The 15,033-nt window shown below is 43.0% G+C and overlaps 2 protein-coding genes across 7 annotated transcripts; one reads left to right on the top strand and one right to left on the bottom strand.

Moving 5' to 3' along the window:
• Positions 1-1,462: 1,462 nt before the first annotated feature.
• gpr137 (G protein-coupled receptor 137) lies at positions 1,463-7,798 on the bottom strand. Of its 5 annotated transcripts, none has more exons than XM_011480488.4 (8): positions 7,746-7,798; positions 5,068-5,518; positions 4,936-4,985; positions 4,603-4,843; positions 4,194-4,343; positions 3,299-3,424; positions 3,083-3,201; positions 1,463-2,686 (listed from the first exon to the last, which is right to left on the bottom strand). In XM_011480488.4, the coding sequence occupies exons 2-8, from the start codon at positions 5,446-5,448 to the stop codon at positions 2,590-2,592; spliced, it is 1,164 nt and encodes a 387-aa protein (XP_011478790.1). In that variant the 5' UTR covers positions 5,449-5,518; positions 7,746-7,798; the 3' UTR covers positions 1,463-2,589. The 5 variants fall into 5 exon arrangements, with proteins under 5 accessions (XP_011478790.1, XP_078810491.1, XP_011478789.1 ...); XM_078954365.1 differs by lacking the exon at positions 7,746-7,798 and adding an exon at positions 7,413-7,551; XM_011480487.4 differs by lacking the exon at positions 7,746-7,798 and adding an exon at positions 6,909-7,047.
• On the top strand, positions 7,270-14,811 carry pld7 (phospholipase D family, member 7). 2 transcript variants are annotated; one of them, XM_011480490.4, is made up of 11 exons: positions 7,270-7,404; positions 7,785-7,877; positions 8,988-9,788; positions 9,939-10,126; positions 10,204-10,378; positions 10,457-10,699; positions 11,533-11,733; positions 13,313-13,452; positions 13,651-13,816; positions 13,902-14,001; positions 14,519-14,811. In XM_011480490.4, the coding sequence occupies exons 1-11, from the start codon at positions 7,279-7,281 to the stop codon at positions 14,710-14,712; spliced, it is 2,427 nt and encodes an 808-aa protein (XP_011478792.3). In that variant the 5' UTR covers positions 7,270-7,278; the 3' UTR covers positions 14,713-14,811. The 2 variants fall into 2 exon arrangements, with proteins under 2 accessions (XP_011478792.3, XP_023815120.1); XM_023959352.2 differs by lacking the exon at positions 7,270-7,404 and adding an exon at positions 7,540-7,700.
• Positions 14,812-15,033: the final 222 nt, after the last annotated feature.

The raw sequence follows: 15,033 nt of genomic DNA, 5'->3' as shown, positions 1-15,033 counted from the left end.
AACATCAAGTATACTGCCTTATATTAAGCATATAGAATACTAGTAGTACACTTAAAAGGACTACTTTTTGCTAAGGGTTTACTCAGGTGGGTTGAAATTAAATACATTTATTTACTTTCTTGTGTTTTTTAAGATAACTTCTGAATCAAATTAGGACGTTAAAACTTTTTGCATAATGTCAAATAGAAGCAACAATTAGTATCTTCAAAGCTTCCTTTATCAAAAAGTTGTACACTTGAAGATTGTTTTAGTAAGTATACTTGAGTATAACTATAATAAGTCTACTATAGACCGGATGTCGGAATACTTCATCAGACTAAACTGGAGCAAGTTTACAAGAGTATATCTGCCATTTAAAACCCTTGTGCTATCTTAGATGACCCCACCCTTACATTGACGTGTTCTCCCTACCATGACAAAGGTGGATAAAGGTGGAAAGATTTCATGTAATCCATGGACACCAGTGAAGATCACAAATCATTGAAGAAAAAAGGTTCAGAGCACTGTCTAGTGGGTCTAGATGACCCAATTCCCAATGGTAAAGTGCCTAGGACAGCACAAGGGTTACATAATGAACTGTGGGGGTCTGGGAGCAGAATTTACATCCATGCTGTTGGTGGTTAGTTCAAATAAATGAACTTTGATGCCAGAAAGGAGGTTATGCAATCTGCCTCTCTCTTTGCTGCTCCATCTCTGAGACTGTTTAGGGCACAGACAGCCCTCCATCTCTGACAGTTAATTAGCAGCTTGGCACTTGCTTGTCGTTATTCTAAAGGTTCTTTTTGACAAAGATTAGTTGTTTTTGAGAAAAACAATAAAATAATCATATATACCATAAATCTTAATTAAATAAGCAATCCTTTTTTTAAGTAACTAGTATTAAATACGAGAAAGGAGAGAAACAATTCAAACAGTTTGAATTCAAAATCTGATTGGTTATTCAGAGACGGAATGCTGATTGGCTGTTGCTATGGGGAAGGTGCTGATTGGTCAATCGATTCTGACGTAATGTGTTCATAGAAAAGCACCAGTGTGGGAGAAATGTTGCTAACATTTTTACCACTTTAAATGTTTTCTCTCTCACGTGTTTATATTTATACACATGTATTTTTATGAGGAGACAGTAACTTTGGGCAATGCGAGTTAAGCATTTAGAGGATAAAAACATAAATAATAATGCCTTTATCAAGTCACAACCATAAAACTATTAAAATGCACACATTGTGTTTACAAAATGCTAAACTTTTTTTGGTATGGAAAACTGCTAAAAAATATTTTTAAAAGGACTAAAACGTCCCACCTTTCCATAAAACCTGTCATGTACGGGTCAGAGTCAGACAGTCTGGCTCTCACTGAAATTGACTGATTTTTAACCATCTTTTTTTTATGAACCAGCAATTATATTCATATTCTTGGGGCCTATAGATGGCCCAATAATAATTGAAGTCAGTCTGTTCTCACATTAAAAAAGGGAAGCAGCAGATTTCTATTTTATTTTCACAATCTTTTTCAGTTCTACAAGTTCTCAGAAACCACAACAGCAGTTCCTCAGCTGAGGTCACTTGAGGTGTGACGCCGAGCTTTGGAGCAGGAACTTCACGTTGGGACATTTTCTTGTATTTAACTGTTGCTAATAAATTTTGTGTGTGAAGAAAATTAACTTCCTCTTGGGCAAAATTGTACTAAACCAATTTGTCTGAATACAGATGTGGTCAAACGAGAGAAAAAGGTTCTAACTCTTTTGGTAAATTGTGAGACGTAATAGAAAACTCCTTAATCAACTTGAGCACTGAAAGAAAAAAAAGACGAACAAAAATGAAACCTTTTTTCTTTTACATGTTCCCTTTGGTGCTAACAATCTTCAATCATTTTCTGCATAGCAACAAGATGTGCAGAGTTTTGTAAATAAAAAGAAAAAAAGTACATGTCTGCAGTTTCCATATCAAATGTCAGTCTGGCAGAAAGTCAACAGCACAGATGAGTAAAAAGTCATGAAACCCCTTTTCCAGAGGAGACAGTAACTTTAAGCATTTAGAGGATAAAAACATAAATAAATAAAGCCTTTATCAAGTCACAACCATAAAACTATTCAAAGAGGAAAGAAGGGAAGACAAGTTTTAAAAGTGTTAACTTTTTTTTTTCAGATGCAAAACCAGCTAAAGGCCTAAAACAAACAAACAAACAAATCAACAGCTACAAGAAAGCTTAAATTCAAAGTGATAAAATGGAATTCCGTCTGTCAACCTCAAAAATAAATATCTGTAATACCGTCTGTTTTGTTAACTTTCCAAATCTACAGTTGGTCCAGGAATGAAGTCCACAGCTCAGAGTGACTTAAGGAAAGTATGTGGAGCTCCAGCCGTCAAATAAGGTAATTGTTTCTGCAAAAAAGTTTATAACCTGAGTTTAGTTTGATGAGGAGTCTGCTGAGCTTTTTCCCTTTAAGGTGAGATAGAGAGACGCTTTTGTCTTTTTGTTCCACGACGTCTACAAGGTGCTTTTTTTTTTAGCTTTCCTGAGCTTTTCAGTGCAAAACTGCCCACGGTGGGAGGTCCCATCCTTCCAGGTGTGGTGATTCAGCAGGTGGGGTCAGGTCTGGGGGGTGGAGTAAAAGGAGTGGTGCTGGTGGCCGCTCTCTGCAGGGTTGTTGGCGCACAGGAGAGGAGCCGTCTCTGACCCGTACCAGCTGGAGGCGTAACAAGAAAAGATGCTTCAACATTTGGTTCGCCGCTGCCAAATCATGGATTCAAAAACGTTGTCATTCAGTAGTTTGTCCCTCATTTATCATGGGACAAATAATGGTGTGAATTTGTCAAAATGACTGCATTCTGTACAGTAGATACGCCACAGATTGACATTGCTTTTCAACCAATCAGGAAGCAGAACATAGTGCCCTGTTTAAAATAAAAATAAAGCAGAAAACGCTTCTCTTTGCTTTAGAATCAGCTGATTTACTATGAAGACAACTCTTGCTAGTTGGTGCACTCAGCTGTATAGTGCGGATATGTGTTAATGTTATTCGAGCGGCTCAACACCAGACGGGGAGAAATGTTTTGTTCTCTATTGCGGCCGCTGCGTGTACCTTAAGTTTGACTGCGAGCCGCGAGCCCACGGAACGGGAATGTCGTCGTCGCTGCCTTGAGGGTCGTCAAAGAAATACGGACGAGGGAGAACTCTGTTGTTGATGGCCGTGCTGCTGGTCTGCGGGAGAGGGCAGCAAAAGCAAAAGAAATGTCTCCTGTCGCTGGGTAATAAACGTCACTCAGATTCAAGGATGACATGAGGACTAATCAGACACCTCCTGAGCTGGTCGACGAACCCTGAAGATCAGAATGAGGAGACTGGTAGGAAGCAGCTCCCATATGAAGAGGATGATGCCAAAGGCTAGATAGCCCTGGTCCCCAAGTTCAATCAGCAAATCAGCCTGAAAAAACACAGAGAAAATGGCCAAAATAACTGCTATGATGTGCAAAGTTAAATAGTCATTAGATCCTGATGCTTTGCATTTACTGTTTAACTCCTTGATTATTCCATACCTTCTATTGAAATTTGGTGAAATGCAAATAAGACATTTATTGTTCAATTTTCATTTGACATAAAAAAAGCAATACGAATATTCACAGGAAGAAACTTTGGGGATCCCTCTACTCTACTATTTTTAATTCACAGATTTAGTTAAATGTTCATGACAGTCTGAAAAATAGTCAGGAATGCAATTTATGTCTTCCACCATCAGAAAAATGCCCCAAGAACACGTGGAAAACACAAAAACAGGATTTTCATCGCACTGAGTCTATTAAAAGAACATGCAATTTTCAAGAAACCCCAGTTTAGAACTAAAATTTAAAAAAAGATACATTTTAATATAAGGTATCAGGTCATGGAATGATCTTTGACTGCAAATCAAGGAGTCAAAATCAATAAACAAAGATAATTTTAATCATATATATACCATGTATTGGTATAGTCATATTATGTGTTTATTAAGGAATGCACATGTTGGCTATTTGTCTTGTTTTGAGAGAGGGAAAAAAGGCACCAATGGTTTTAATAACAAAGTAAAAGTTTTTCTGTTCCCACACAAAAGAAATACATTTTTTTGTGGGAATAAAATAAAATAAAAATGAGATGAAAGCTTTGGATCATCAATATTTTGAAAGAAATAAAAGCTGGCTGGGACTTTGGTGGATTACCTGGTCAGAGACGTTGTACCAGTTAAAGTTGAAGGACTCCACGCGGTGGTTCTGGGACAGGATGAGGACTGTCAGGTTGTAGCAGGCGCGGCTGGTATACAAGAGGATCACCGCAGCTCCGAGGGCTGCTGTTTGGCACACGGTGGTCCCCTAATCAGGAACAACAGTTTAGACGTGAATTGTTTCACAAAAATAAGAATAAGAAGAGCATCAGTTCCAGGAGGCTGCAGTTTCCATTCTCAAGCCTAAGGAAGCAGTCATTAGCCAACATTTAGCAGGTCAACGCGTGAATCGTTTAAAGCTTTAGCAGATGTGGCAGATGAGCTCAGACCCAGAGGACATGACACGGCAGGTTAATTTTCAGAAAGCGGCGATAAAATAGCCATTTCTGCAGAAATGTCCTGCACACCTTGCTCATCAGGTAGGCGCTGGTGGAGCGTGAGTGTCGGGCCAGACGCAACAGTAGTGTGGCGAGCAGCACGGCAGCCATGATGAAAAGCAAGTCGTTGATTATAACGCGGACCAAGACGAGGTTCCAGGTTCTGTTACCCCTCTCCCCGCTGGTGTCGCGGTCCCCAAGGACTCCACAGGCCACATTCACGCAGAGGAAGACCAGACTCATCGCTCCGTATGCACAACGCGCTAGCCATCTGGATACACAAACATCAGATGCTTGATAGTTAGGCTATTCCACATGAAAAGCGCCTGGGTTGCAGTTATTTTACTTTTCTGTCAAACTCACAGCCGTCTGTTCATTGCAGAGCTGTAGGTCTCTCTTACTTTGAGTAGTACCTGTAGAGGGAGAGCAGAGCTGAATTAAGAAATCTGAGAGAACAGCCTGAATCTAAAGACTGATCACCTGTCCCAAGCTCACCTGAGTAAAATACAGGCTTATGAGGCTGAGAGTGAAGAACTGCAGACACACAGGGAAGCAGTACAGCAGCCAGTAGACTGCGACAGGGAGGTGGTTGGCCTGCACCGCATTATGGAAGTAAAAGGAGAAGAGCGTGGTGCGGAGTGCAGACCAGAGCAGGCAGAGGAACAGAAAGGCGCTCTGGTAACTCCATCTCTTGTGTTTGTAGAGGAGGAGCAGCCACAGCTGCAAGTACACCGCCACGAAGAGGCCCGCATAAAGAGCCGTGTACAGGACCGTGAAGCTAAGCTGGACCGACGGGAGGATGGCGGGAAGCAGGGGCACCGGCAGGGGCGAGGTGGAGGAGTTGGGATCGGGGGCGGCTGTGAGTGGAGAGTCCATCGGAAGGGTCGACAGGATTACCGCGCCGTCATCCTTTCACGCTGCAACATGGCAGGTTTACGTGGAAGACCTGAGGGACAAACAGATTAAGGACGTCAGCAGCTCGCTATGAGTTAACGCTCGTTACAGGAAAAAAGATTTCTTTTCTATCTTTTGGTATTTTTTCGTCTCCACTGAAGTACCAGAAAACACCAATCCAAGCCATAAAAAAGTAGACAACCAACACTCTTAAAAGCCCAATTTTTTTTAAAGATTTCACACTTTGGATTGTCCAGAGTAACCTTTTAGTCCAGTCTTTATGTCTTTAAGTCATAATAAAATGCTGACATCAATAACCAGTGGGTATGATGTAGTTAACTTGAAAATGCTGTTGACTTTAGATTTCCAGGTAACTTTGCTCAACCCTCCTAGTCGCCGTCATTTGTTATAAATTAACAAGACTTCAGATGGTCAAGGAAACATATAGAGGACAGACATAATACCCCAAAAAAAGGAGTAACAAGATCAACAAACCTGTGTCTACAAACACAGTCCAAACTTTTACGCTACAACTGCCGCCCTGCAGGAAAGTGGTCTTGACGTGAGGAACTTAAACTTTATTTAAACAGCTACCAGACAACAGCGCACTGACATGCCTTCATATATCAGTGTGAGCTCAGTAGAAAACACCTATATACCTATCTGAGTGTGTTACATAACATGTTTACCGTCACAATCACAAGCTTGAACATGACTGAATCCAAGAGCATTTCAGGAAACTTCCTGTTTCTTACAAAGGTCAGAGGTCAAACGCCCAGCAAGAGTTGTAACTTTAAACTTTCTTTTTCTTAGGTAGGTGCAGAAATATAGCTTTGGCTAGTTTATGATCACAACAATAACCATGCAAAAACATGGATGAATATTTCCCACTCAAGAACATCCGTGGAGATTTCCATGAAGTCAAAGAATGTCAGACGTCCCAGTCCTGGGGATCATTAGAGAGCGGTTAACGATATACTATCTCAAAAATGTTTTATTACACATTTAAAACTATAAAGTTATCTGCAATAAAGACAGGTACATAACCGTGTAGACAGAATCAGGAGGCTGATCTTTTATCTCTCCTCGCGGCTTAAACTAGCTTAAGCCATCGGTATTTTTTTTTAACAGTGTTTCAGTTTCGATTAAAAAATACAACATAATGCAAACATAAACTCTTTTTTTCCACCAAATTCGGTTCGATAACACTTTAAAATTGTCAATTTTCCATTACCTTAAAAGACCTTTTATTTCTCCTGTTTTTGGAACATAAACAACAGTTTGAGGAAGCAAAGCCAAGCTAGTTCCAACTGACAGCTAACACACCAATGTGAGACGCTTCTGGTGTCACGAGTATAAAACCAGCTATGATGTATTTTTAAAAATGCAAAATTCGATCTGTTTTTGACAAAAAGATCAGAACTTACAAGGAGCTTCTCTACCTGCAGCCAGAAGTCGAGAATTCCCCCTTTTCCGCATTAGATCTGCGTCACACATGGGGGGCGGGGCTAATTCGAACGGATCCCTAACGGCCAACCGGAAGTCACAGGAAATCGCGGTCTCTTTAAGTTGTTGTTTGTGTTTTTTGAGGACGCGCACAAATCAAATTATTATGAACGTGCATTTGGGACTCCAAATTTTTTTCCACTGAATTTAGCAGTCCATAAATGCAGGTGATGTTCTTCACAGGTCGATCGTTGCAATATTTTTTTATTAACGGTTGCAATTTAAAAAATAAAAAAAAGACCAAATACATAAAGAGCTCCGTCCGTTAATGTCGTCACACGTGTTGAATTTTTAAAGTCATCCAAGATGCCGATACAATTACGAAGCCGCAGGTCCAGGAGTTATAATAATCCGGCGACTGGAGTCGAGTTACAGGCGACGCCGAGAAGAAGGTCGATCCGCCTGCAGGGAATAAGTAGGGTTGTGATCGAGGTGGGTACTTTTATTGCTCAGCTTTTCCGCCTCCTCTTCCTCTTCCTCCGCTGCCGAACACTCCACACACGGCCACGTAGCTCGCTTGCTAACGTTTTCTAATTAACCACTAAGGTTGTTTAAAAGAGGTTGTAAAGAAAGCCTAACTATTAAAGTTTTATGGAATTTGAACAAAAAAACTTTATTGAGTTTATTTTTTGTACAAATGAGGTGGCTACCGTTACCTGTTCCTAGCTAAACTGAAAAGCGCTTTAAAAACAAACAAACATTTTTTTAAAGGTAATTTCTACTGGATGGTAAGTTTATTTCATTTTTGTAAAGGAATATAGACAAAGCTGTACCTATTTAGAGATGAAAGGCGTATTTTTTCTGGTTAATAGGAGTCAGATGAGTCAGAGCCCGTGCCGTACCGAGCGATGGAGAAGCGCCAGGCTGAGCCGGAGAAGGAGGCTGCCAAGGAGGGCGACGTGACGGTGAGCTGCTGCTGCAAATGTCTGCTAAATGCTCAGAAACAGGGGAGGTACAGATGAAGAAAGCGTGGAAGGACTGTTATTTGCACAAGTGCTTGATGACAGCTGCTCTTTGCATCATCTGCAGCAGGCAAATCAGGAAATTGCTGCTGCTGCAGATGGACAGCTCCAGCATCTGTCACTGCAGTGACTGATCAAACGTTAAATGTTCTAAAATACACTCTAAACACCAAAATCATTTATTAAAGGTTGCATTTAGAGACTAAACTGACTTAAATGTTGCATATAAACAACACAACTGTAAGATTCATATTCAATATGAATACAAAATGTTGTTTTCTTTATTGCATAAAGTTTAAAGCACAAGAGCATGCACCGAGGAGCTCTTTCAGTCAGAGACTTTAACACCCCTCTGCAGGGAGGAGCGCTTTCGCAGATCTCTTTTCCTTATTTTCATTTGTTGCTAATTATAAGTGGATTTAAATATAAAAACAGGATGACTGATTAATATGTGTTATTAAAACCAGGGGAAAAAAGATAAATATGAAGAAAATATTCACTGTTTGGAGTGTTGCAGATATATGGTCATAAAAATGAAAATCGTCCATTTATTGTACACCGATGACTGACAGGGTGCTGTTGGCATCAACCTTTTCTGAATAGCTTAAATGATTTCTGTTTTTGCTAAATTTGTGTCATTTATTTGTAAATAGGAACATTACTTAAATATAAATGCACTTAAACTACATTTTTTTTAAAATCCTGTTGTTTCACAAGCCTTTTTAAAATGTGCGATTTCACATTTTACACTAAATCTTTCACATTTCCCAAAGTCTAACTGAACAGCAAAGTTACTTTGACAGTTTGACGGCGTCGCCTGAACGAGCAGGTCTAATGCGACAGACAGTGGTAAAACCAGTTCTGGGTTCCAGAGGCAGAGCTACCATTTTTGGCGGGGCGACCTTTTTATGACGAAGGGAAAGCTAGTTTTAGGTGCACAAAGGCGAAGCTATTTCCTATGACAGAGGCGTAGCCATCAGCGATTTTCTAGTAGAAAGTAAAAGTGTGGGAGGATGCCAGGTAGTTATGTTTGTTTCTTCTTTTCCCTCTCAGGAACTGAAGCTCTGCAGCGTTGTGCTGGATCGTCTGGAAAAGGACGCTGAGGAAAAAGAAGACATGAGTCGGAAAGCTGGCAAGCTCGTCTCCCGAATCCCAACGTTCCAGAAACGGTCCGCGGTTGGCGGTCAAATCACAGACCCGCCTGCTTCCAGAGGCGAAACACCGCTCCACGCCGCTTCCGAGGCCACTGGCGCTGCCGAGGAATCTAAGCGCAAACCACCTGAAGTCAAAGAAACGGTGTCGGTTCACACCCCCAGAGTGGGCGTCGGAACGGCGCCTGTGTTCAGCAGCGAGGCTCAAGCTGCTTTGGGTGCTTTCAGCGGCTCTGCTCACGCAGACTGGAGTTTATCCGAGTCTGCTCAGAGCCCCTTCCTGAGCGTTAGCGCCCGGCCGGCGCTCAGACCGGAGCTGCTCAGCTCAGAAGCCGAAGCTGTTGGAGCGGATGCGTCTACAGGAATCCTCCCACACGACGATTCTGCCTGTCCAAAGCAGACCAGCGACACAGACCAAAGCCCCGCGGCTTCAGGAGACGAGGAAAGGTCTCCTGCAGATGTCAGCCCCACCCGTGGCGACCAAGTCGCCGCCATCATGGACGAAGAACCACCCTGGGAAACGGAGCCGATGAGTACGGCTGACATAAGGGACAGCCGCTCTTCATCAGACGCCGAGGGTGATGACAAGTCAGACGATTCCGAACATCTTCAGCTACCCGTTAGCCAATCAGGAGCCCCGAATCTCTCAGAGAAAGAAGCCAGCAGGGAGGAGTCTTCTGTGGCAGCAGAGTTTTCATCAAAGGTGAGAAATGTTCCCATTTTCTGCTTCCATCTTCTGTCCTCTAACTGCGTCTGGTATTTAGAAGAAATGTGGGGCACCACACCCAGCTGCAGAAGCCATGGAATGTAAACTTTGTCGTTGATTTAATAACTCATCATTCCGATTTAACAGAGGTCGAGAGGCTCCGGGTTTTCCGCCGGCCTCCTCCTGCTTCTCAGCCTGCTGCTGCTGGGGGGGCTGGGTCATCACGTTTGGCGCTATGGGCTCCCCAGGTCTGCGTCTGAGCTCACAGCCCAGCTGGAGCTGCATTGGCTGGAGGGCTTTGGTCTGAAGCCAGAGCCATGCAGCGTGGACTGCAGGTGAGTACGCCGAAGAACAGTCTTTCCGATCGGTCTGTTAGCGTTGAGTCGCGTCCAGCTTTATTTCTGCTCATCAGAGTGCGTCTGGTGGAAAGCATTCCCGTCGGGCTCTACGAGTCTTCTCCTTCCACGTGGCCGAGCATCGCAGACAGCTGGCTGCATCTGCTGCACAGAGCCGAGCGCTCCGTTCAGATCGCTGCTTTCTACTTCACGCTGCGAGGCAGCGGCTCTGCTGACCCCTCTGACTCTCAGGTCACAGCGATGCCACACTCGGGTAAAGGAGTTTCTCTGGTGCGTCCCGTACTGATCATTCTCCTCTCTGCTCAGCAGGGAAGACATGTGTTCGAGCAGCTGAAGCAACTCAGATCCAGAGGCGTGGAGCTCCAAATCGCAGTGAATGCTCCGCAGGCGTCCAGCCAGGACACGGCAGAGCTGGCCTCTACCGGCGCTGAAGTTAGGGAGGTGAACCTCACGGCTCTGACCGGAGGCATCGTCCACACCAAGCTGTGGGTGGTGGACCAGAAACACGTGTATCTGGGCAGCGCCAACATGGACTGGCGTTCCCTGAGTCAGGTACAACAACTGTGAGGGGAAACTGAAAAATCCTTGTCGCACATGAAAACATCAACGGAACTATGAAGTGGGATCATTTGACAAATGACATGTTTCACTGCTGTGGGGTCGTAAAAATCATCTTAGGATCTGTTGTAAAAGCGTTCCCAGTGGTCTTTTGATTATGATTATCTCAAAATTAAAAAAAAAGGTGTCGTTTTCTGGGACATAGTTTCTGCAGAGCGACAGGAGTTCATTAGAAATTCACCTCTGAGTTGTGGACGGGATTGTTGGTGTGGAGCAACCCCGCCCCCTCTGCCTCACCCGTCACTGAGAGCTGTTTACAGTCTCTCCCACTAGCTTACAGCCCCTCACAACACAGACATAACGTTACCGGTGTAACAAAAAGGGCGAGCAATATTCTAGCAAACCAGCAGTACAGTTTAGATCCAGACTCCAGCTCAGACGAGGAAAACAAAGACGTTCGTGGATCTAGTCGTCTACAAGCAGATGCATCAGAATAGAGCAGAGCAGGGAGCTTTTGGCCCGCCCAGCGTATATATGATCTTTTTCAAACGGCAGTTTTTCGTCCGCCTCTGATTCACAGCGATTTGAATAAAGAAATACACAAAAATGCAATTTTAAGCTTTAATTTCTTAATATATGTCCTTCATCGTCAGAAAAACACCACAAAAACATGTTAAAAACACCAAAAGCTGCATCAGAGTAGGTCTTTCATTTGTTTTGTTTTTTCACAAGTGTTTAACCGTTGAGTAATCAGCGGGGAAGCTGTCATGAGCAGAACAGAGCTGCTACTGTCAAACTGCAAACTCTCTGTGCTCCGTCTGACCAAGGTGAAGGAGGTGGGCTTGTCTCTGGAGGACTGCAGCTGCCTGGCCCAGGACGCCTCTCGGATCTTCGGGGTGTACTGGAGCGTCGGGGGGGTCAACGCTTCTCTCCCTCCATATTGGCCCGCGAGACTGTCGGCTCTGTCCAGCTCGGAGCAGCCGCTTCACCTGAAACTCAACGGAGTTCCTGCTCGAATCTTCCTGTCTGTAAGTTCAGTCGTCACATTTTCTGTTTCCTCCTAAATGTTGGTGGATTTAAGATCCCACAGATAAATATAGCTGTGAAAAAAATAAAAATTTCATTCTTGAGGTTTAGGTTTGCTTGGTTTTTGCATTTGTATCAAGAATTTGCATGCTGTGCTGCAGAGCGTTGATCCAAACGAACCAGCATGTCCTTCTATGACCGAATTCAGAAGACTTTGAGATCCGCCTCCATCTACTAGCTTTCTGGTTTGCCCATCAGAAAATGATGGTTAAGTGGGAGTCAGGTGTAAGGTGTACATAGATGACCTGTTGAAGGACCTGAATGCCTGTAATACCGGTTGCATGGTTGGTGGTTTTAAAGTCAATCATCTGATGTATGCAGATGATTGTCTGTTTTCCGAACAGACAATTCAGATGTCTGTTCTGAATTTGGTTTTAAGAATGATATTTTATATAATTCCAGTAAAAGTGCCGTGATTATTTGTCGTAAAAAGGATTTTTTACTTACTTTTACACTTTCTGATTCTGAGCTTGACGTTTGTCACAAAGTAAAATATCTTGGTCATATCCTCACCGATAAGCTTACAGATGGCGATGATATCCACAGACAACGGTGTATTTTATAGCTCAGGCAAACACGCTTGCACGCAGGTTTTATTCATGCTCGGACAATCTTAAAATCCTTCTTTTCAAAACTTACCACTGTATACTGCCCACCTGTGGACAAATTATAGGGCATCCAGTATGAGGAAGCTACAGGTAGCCAATAGTGATGCCCTAAATATTTCATTAAAAACGACCTCGGTGGTGCGGCACAAGCATTTTGTTTGGTGCTAGAGTTGATACTCTTCAAGCTTTGTTAAGACGTTTTATCTATGGTTTTATTTATTTTATCGTCTTAACGCTACTAATAACAGAATCATTTTAACTCTCACCAATGTAAGGTACAGCACTTTTAGATACCAGTCCCCTATTTGGAGGTTTTGGTACGGCCGCGTTTTTAAAGCTTTTAAGTTTTAGTCAGCAGTAGTTTTACTCTTTGTTTAAGTTTATGATATTTGGTTATTTTATTGTTGTTTTTTTTAGGGCTGCATGTTATGAGGAAGACTTGCAATATTAGTGATTAATATTGCGACGACGATATAACTTGCGGTGTATGAACATATGGAAAAATGGTCAAAAACATCATTTCCATTTTACGTAAACAGTTTAACAAAAACATTCCAAATGACCCGCATCTACATAGGAGACGAACATCTAACATAAAAGGGCTCCATCTGATTGGTCTATGATGTAAATGGGTCCGTTCCATTGGTCAAATACATAAAGGGGTTTGTTTGTTTTGTTAAATACTTAAAGCTGCCATAAGATTGTTTTTTTTACAATTTTGGTCATCTTTTGCGATATGCATATTTCACAGCTTGAAATTGCGATAACGATAAATTTGCGTTATATTGATCATGCCTAGTTTTTATACTTTTATGAATGTTTTGTTTTTATCCTTAAGTCTTTTATTTGTTTTGTGTTTACTGTGGAAAATAAAGTTTCTTTTTCTTCTTCTTCCTGTCTGTCTGCCCTGAAGAGCGCCCCTCCCCAGATCTCGGCACGCGGCCGCTCCGACGATCTCGCCGCCATCCTGTCCGTCATCCATGACGCACAGGAGTTTGTTTACATCTCTGTCATGGACTTCCTCCCGCTGTCGCAGTTCACAGAGCCGGTCAGGTAGGCCTGAAATGAAAATGCAGCGCTCCCAGTGGTCAAAATAAAAAAAACTGTGATCTTAATGTTCTGCCACAAGAACTCGAGACTCTTTGAACTCGTCTTATATTGACAGAGCCACTCAGACGAGTGGCTCTGTCAATATAAGACGAGTTCAAAGAGTTTGTGCTGTAGTCTCATGATGGTGTTCTGATCCCAAAGGTTCTGGCCCGCCATCGACTCAGCTCTGCGCGCCGCGGGGTGCACCCGGGGCGTGCGGGTCAGGCTGCTGGTCAGCTGCTGGGAGCACTCGCCGGCGTCCATGTTCCCCTTCCTGCAGTCCCTGCTGGTGCTCGGCAGGCCGCCGCTGCGCTGCAGCCTGGACGTGGTACGGCGCCACCTGTTCTAGGCCGGAACCAAAACTGCCGAGCAAAGACCGTTAAAGCTGCGCTTCCTCTCTGTTCCTTCCGTAGAAGATCTTCCGAGTTCCCTCCACAGCCGAGCAGATGAAGATCCCTTTTGCTCGAGTCAACCACGCCAAGTTCATGGTCACTGACAGAGTGGTCTATATAGGTACGTGCTGCGTGAATGGAATGCTCCTTTCTCATTCGCAGTGTGAAAAAAAAAATTCCGAACAAGGAAATCAAAGAATTTCTGAACAAAAGCTGAACAGTTTATTCTAAAACTCAAACAGGAAATTGTCTCCAAAAGGATGAAGTGACATTTAATTTTGACCGTTTAAAAAAAAAAAATCCAAATTGATCGAGAAAATAGGAAATTTTGCATTAAGTTCTTTTGCCTAAAGCACCGTTTATAAATGTGTTTTTGCTATGAAATCACAAAAAAAATATATATTTTTCAAATTTGTTGATAGGCAAGTAACAATGAGGTAAAACCTTTCAGTTGTTTTATACTAAGCCTGGTGTACTGCAATAAAATAATACACGTTTGACCCTTTGCATGTAAACATACATTCACTTTTCCCACCGTTCGGTTCAATGATGCAGCACACGGTTTAGTTATCAACCAGCAGTTTCTGTTGCAGTTGTCTGAACGGCGCAGAAATCCAGTCACCTCTTTCTGCTTTCAGGGACGTCTAACTGGTCTGAAAACTACTTCACCCACACTGCTGGCGTGGGCGTAGTGGTGAACCAGACCGGCTCCACCGTGGAGGACGGCCAGCAGACCCTGCAGAGCCAAGCAGAGGAACTCTTCCTTAGAGACTGGAGCTCCGAGTACGCCGCCGCGCTCTCCGTGGATGACCATAACGTCTGTCCAAAGTGACACTGCAGCTTCCTGCGGCTTGTTGGACCTTGTTTTTTTACTTTCCCCCTCTTTGTGCCCACATTTTGCTGTAAATAAATTGTTATTGTTTTATTACAAGTTGATTTGAAAGGGGCGAATCTGCTGAGCTTTCTCTCAGTGTTGAAGTGTTAAAGAAAGGATCTATGCAAACGGTTACAGCTTAAAGAATGAAATCTGCAAACATTTATTTATTTCTGTTGACCTATTTCTGCTGTTGAGCTGGTATTTTTAAAGAGCCACTCTAAAGTGTTAGCTTTCTTTATGAAGCTCTTCCGGCTCTGCTTCCCTCTCCTCAATGAC

The sequence above is a fragment of the Oryzias latipes genome, chromosome 10 (assembly GCF_053564925.1).
Source record: "Oryzias latipes strain Hd-rR chromosome 10, Olatipes_Hd-rR_3.1".
In the NCBI taxonomy this organism is placed as follows: Eukaryota; Metazoa; Chordata; class Actinopteri; order Beloniformes; family Adrianichthyidae; genus Oryzias; species Oryzias latipes.
Note: the sequence above shows the minus strand (reverse complement) of the source record. Positions and strands in the feature narration are given on the sequence as shown.